This window comes from Tetrahymena thermophila (assembly GCF_000189635.1).
Source record: "Tetrahymena thermophila SB210 genomic scaffold scf_8254706, whole genome shotgun sequence".
Taxonomy (NCBI): Eukaryota; Ciliophora; class Oligohymenophorea; order Hymenostomatida; family Tetrahymenidae; genus Tetrahymena; species Tetrahymena thermophila.
Genome location: NW_002476471.1, coordinates 1 through 4639, shown reverse-complemented (window position 1 = coordinate 4639; position 4639 = coordinate 1). Strand labels below are relative to the sequence as shown.

Here is a 4639-nt window from a genome sequence, read left to right as displayed (position 1 = left end):
CTTTCTTAATTTACTTCCATTTTTATTTTTAAAAATTTGCTTTTATTAATTCATATTTTATTATTTCATATTTTTCTTCATTTTTTCCTTCTAAATAACTAATTAATTTATCAAATAATATTTTTTGTTCAATATTTAAAAAGTTGCTAAGAAATTGATGATTAAGGTGTATCGAGTTTAGCTTCTGCTTTAGGAAATTGCACTAATCTCTATAGTTTAGAACTTTTTCTTAGGTAAAAACAACTTATTTGTTTTTGTTTGTGATATTTTTCAATATAAAAATGAATTTAAAACAATATAACTCTTATTTATTAGCTTTTTATTTGATTTTACTTGTGTTCGCTTTTTTTCTATCATTCTCAATTTAACTAATTTTCTATTTTCAATATTTGCTTTTATTAATTTGTTTCTTATTATTTCATCTTTTTTCTTCTAAATAGCTTATTAATAAAATTTTTTTTCTTCCATATTTAAAAAGTAAGAATTTCATTCATGATTAAAGTGCATCAAGTTTAGGTTATGCTTTAAGAAATTGCACTAATCTTTCTGATTTGGTACTTTTTCTTGGGTAAAAACAACTTATTTCTTTGGATTTTGATATTTTTCATTATAAAAATAAATTAACAATAATTTAAATTTTATAATTTGTTTATTAGCTTTTCATTTGATTTAATTTACTTTTTATTTTTATTGTGCTTTTGTTTTTTTCTTTCTAGTTTTCTTAATTTAATTCATTTTTTTATTTTCAAAATTTGCTTTTATCAATTCATTTCTAATTATTTCATATTTTTTTTTCATTTTTTAATTCTAATTAACTATTTAATTATTTATTTTTTCTTCAATATTTAAAAAGGGTAAATTTTATAGGTGATAAAGGTGCTTCAGGTTTGGGTAATGGTTTAGCAAATTGCATTAATCTCTCAAAATTATATCTTGACCTTCAGTAAAAACAGTTTATTTGTTTTGGATTGTGATGTTATTCATTATAAAAATGAATTTAAAACAAAATAACTTTTATAATTTGTTTATTAGATATTTATTTTATTTATTTTCTTTTTGTTTTTATTGTATTTGTGTTTTGTTTTTTTTTCTTTTAGTTTTCATAATTTATCTCATTTTTTTGTTTTCAACCAACATTTGTTTTTATTAAATCATTTCTAATTGTTTGATATTTTTTCTTCATTTTTTTCACTCTAAATTACTAATTAATTAATATTTAAAAAGTAATAATTAAATTGGTGCAATAGGTGCATCAGATTTAGGTTCTTCTTTAGCAAATTGCACTAATCTATCTAATTTGGTACTTTATGTTCGGTAAAAACAGCTTATTTCTTTGGATTTTGATATTCTTGATTATAAAAAGGAATTTAAAATTAAAAAACTTTTCTAATTTGTTTATTTGTTTTTTATTTGATTTAATTTTCTTTTTCTTTTGATTTCAATTGCGTTTTTTTTTCTTTTATCGTTCTTAATTTAATTCATTTTTTATTTTCTACATTTGCTTTTATTAAATTCATTTCCTATTAAAAAAAATAATTCTTCATTATTACCTTCTAAATAAATAATTAATTAAATATTTTTTCTTAAATATTTAAAAAGTTAGAATTAAATTGGTGATACATACATACATACATACATACATACATACTCGCACATGGTTACATGCACTCGGGATAGGGGCCCTATATATAATTTCTTATACATTATTATTATACGTATACCAATTTATTTATATATAATTGTGGGTAATATACTAGAAGGGAAGGGTCACCTACACCCTAATGGCATTTCTACTAATCTTCCATGATTTGACTACGCATTATGCTCGCTTCCCATTTGTATTCCAGATCTTCTGTTCAGAATGGGGCCTCCTCTTTACCTCCTATCAGATTTGGCCCTTCCCTCCTACCAAGGAGACCGCTGGTAACATTCACATTTTTACATGGAATTTTTCGAAATAAAGGGGGCGGTATAGGATTCGAACCCCCGATATCACTGCTAAGACCCTCCGACTCGCCCACTCGAGTCGCTTAGCCCTTCTTAAATTGGTGATTAAGGTGCATCAGGTTTATGTTCTGCTTTAGCAAATTGCACTAATCTCTATAATTTGGTACTTCATCTTGAGTAAAAATAGCTTATTTGTTTTGATTGTGATATTTTTCATTATAAAAATAAATTTAAAACAATATAACTCTTAAAATTTGTTTATTAAATATTTATTTGATTTACTTTTCTTTTTTTTTTGATTTTACGTATTTGTGTTTTTTCTTCTTCTACCTTTCTTAATTTAGCTCATTTTTTTATTTTCAACATTTGCTTTTATTAATTTATTTCTTATTATTTCATATTTTTCTTCATTTTTTCCTTCTAAATAACTAATTAATTCAATATTTAAAAAGTAGGAATTTAATTGGTGCAGTAGGTGCATCAGATCTAGGTTCTGCTTTAGCAAATTGCACTAATCTCTCTAATTTGGTACTTAATCTTGAGTAAAAACAGCTTATTTGTTTTTGATTGTGATATTTTTCATTATAAAAATGAATTTAAAACAATATAACTCAAATAATTTATTTATTAGCTTTTTATATTTTTTATATGATTTATTTTTCTTTTTTATTATATTTTTATTTTTTTTATTTTTTAATTTTAAATATAATTTTTAATTAAAACAATTTATTCTTACCAATTTTTTTTAGTAATTTATTTTAATTTTTTATAAAAGTCTAAACAAAAATACAAAATCATAATAATTGAAAGTAAAAAGCAAGTATCTTAAATTTAAAAGATTAGTCTTCTTAAAAATAGATTTCGAGAAATAATGATGGCGAAAAAGGATGAAGAAAGATTAAATATTTGAAAAAATTGAAAATAATATGTATTATTATATAACATTTTGTAATATGATAATTTAACTTAAAATAAAGATAGTTAGATTTATTTTTATATTTATATTGGTAATCCAGGTATTGAAATTCAGCTGACTGGATAAATACATAATGTCAGCTGAATTACAATAAGTTTTTATTAAAAATTTGGGGGGAGTGGTTATTCAATTTTACTATCATAATTGAATGAAAATATTTAACTTTTTTTTAGGAGGGTCTATATAAATACCCCTTGTTAAATTAGTGAAACCTTCTTAGAGAGCTTACAGTCTATTTATCGCTGCTAATTTATTTTAGCTCTTCTTCCCAACTAAGGTGAGGTTTTGGTAGGCCAGTCTTCTTTAAAAATACTCCATTTATGGAAATTTCTTATATTTGTATTAACTATTAATTTATAATATTAATAAAGAGCAAGATGCCATTCAAAAAATGATAAGGTTTTGAAAAAAAACAGCATATAATAGACACTTTTTTTAATTATTTTTAATTTACTTTAATGAATAGTAAACGTAAAAAAGGTTTTATATTATTAGGCGCAAAAGTATTTTTAATCAATCTAATTTACAGATGGTTTGTTCAAAAAGTAAGAGCTTAAAACTTAATAATATATAAAATAAATATTTTAAAATGTATTGTTTATTATTGATTTAAAAATATTTAAATTGCTTATTTTTGTTAAGAAAAGTTATTGGAGACGCAGTGAGATTGTTTAATTTAACAATTAAATATTATTAATCAGAAATTAATAAACTTGTTGGAGACGCGAAATTTGTTTAAAAATAATGGGAGAAAAGATTATTTCAATAATTATTTTTAATTAAAAAAAGCAAAGATTTAAAAAAAGACTCGGAAATCAATTAAATAAGTAATTAATCAAAAAAGATCATTCAATCTAACAAAATAAATATTAATTCTATGATACCCAATCAAACAAGCAACCAATAAAAAGATAATTAACCTCCTTAACAGCCTTCATAAAATTAATCTTTTTAATCAGTAGAATAAACCTAATCTGTTGAGAAAGTTAAACAAATTTCAAAGCCTAAAACTGAAAAGCCAAATAACACTAAACGCTCTTACACAAAAAGAAAATAACCAACACTTAATCTATAAAAGCCTATATAGGTGTCTCCATAATAATAGTTACCATTTTTAATGCCATAGTAACTATATCAACCATCTTTTTATCAACTACCTAATTTCTATGATAATTTATAAGCCTAAAAATATGCAGAAATGTAAATAGAAGATTCAATTTAAAAGGTAGTAAACTCAAAAAACCATAAAAAATAAATGTAGAATCTCGAAAAGGGACTCGTTTTAGATGTGAAAACTTTACAAAAGCACTTCTAGTTCAATAAAAATCAAGATTAGACTATTCCAGTTATGGTTTCAGTCAAAACCTTAGACTAGACAAACGATATGGAAGTTGAATCAAATCCATTAGAAGGTAGACCAAATCTTGATTTGATTTGCGTAATTGATAACTCTGGATCTATGAGTGGCTGCTCAAAAATAGAAAATGTTAAAAATACTATACTTTAACTTCTTGAGATGCTCAATGAAAATGATAGATTATCATTAATCACATTTAACACTAAAGCCAAACAGCTTTGTGGGCTAAAAAATGTGAACAATTAAAATAAAAAATCCCTTTAAACTATTACAAAGTCAATTAAAGCTGATGGTGGTACAGATATTATTAGAGGCATAGAAATTGCATTTTAAATCTTACAAAGTAGAAAACAAAAGAA

General features: G+C 23.0%; 4 protein-coding genes across 4 annotated transcripts in view; 2 read left to right on the top strand and 2 right to left on the bottom strand. All coding sequences in view use genetic code 6, as the record gives it.

Moving 5' to 3' along the window:
* TTHERM_001583442 (hypothetical protein) overlaps positions 1-20 on the bottom strand; it is a gene marked incomplete at both ends in the record, with an annotated part of 424 nt that extends 404 nt beyond the window's left edge. Inside the window, one exon of the mRNA XM_012796703.1 lies at positions 1-20. This exon is cut by the window's left edge and continues 197 nt beyond it. Within this exon, the coding sequence (XP_012652157.1) occupies positions 1-20 (20 nt within the window).
* Positions 21-1861: 1841 nt separating this feature from the next.
* On the top strand, positions 1862-2514 carry TTHERM_01583440 (hypothetical protein; the record flags this gene model as incomplete). Its single annotated transcript, XM_001012511.2, has 2 exons — positions 1862-2124; positions 2403-2514. The coding sequence occupies 2 exons, from the start codon at positions 1862-1864 to the stop codon at positions 2512-2514; spliced, it is 375 nt and encodes a 124-aa protein (XP_001012511.2).
* A 12-nt stretch (positions 2515-2526) lies between these two features.
* TTHERM_001583429 (transmembrane protein, putative) lies at positions 2527-2892 on the bottom strand (the record flags this gene model as incomplete). The annotated part of the gene is made up of 1 exon (XM_012796702.1): positions 2527-2892. The coding sequence occupies one exon, from the start codon at positions 2890-2892 to the stop codon at positions 2527-2529; it is 366 nt and encodes a 121-aa protein (XP_012652156.1).
* An 815-nt stretch (positions 2893-3707) lies between these two features.
* Positions 3708-4518, top strand: TTHERM_01583420 (von willebrand factor type A domain protein; the record flags this gene model as incomplete). The annotated part of the gene is made up of 2 exons (XM_001012509.2): positions 3708-4409; positions 4489-4518. Exons 1-2 carry the CDS (start codon positions 3801-3803, stop codon positions 4516-4518), a joined length of 639 nt encoding a protein of 212 aa, XP_001012509.1. The 5' UTR covers positions 3708-3800.
* Positions 4519-4639: the final 121 nt, after the last annotated feature.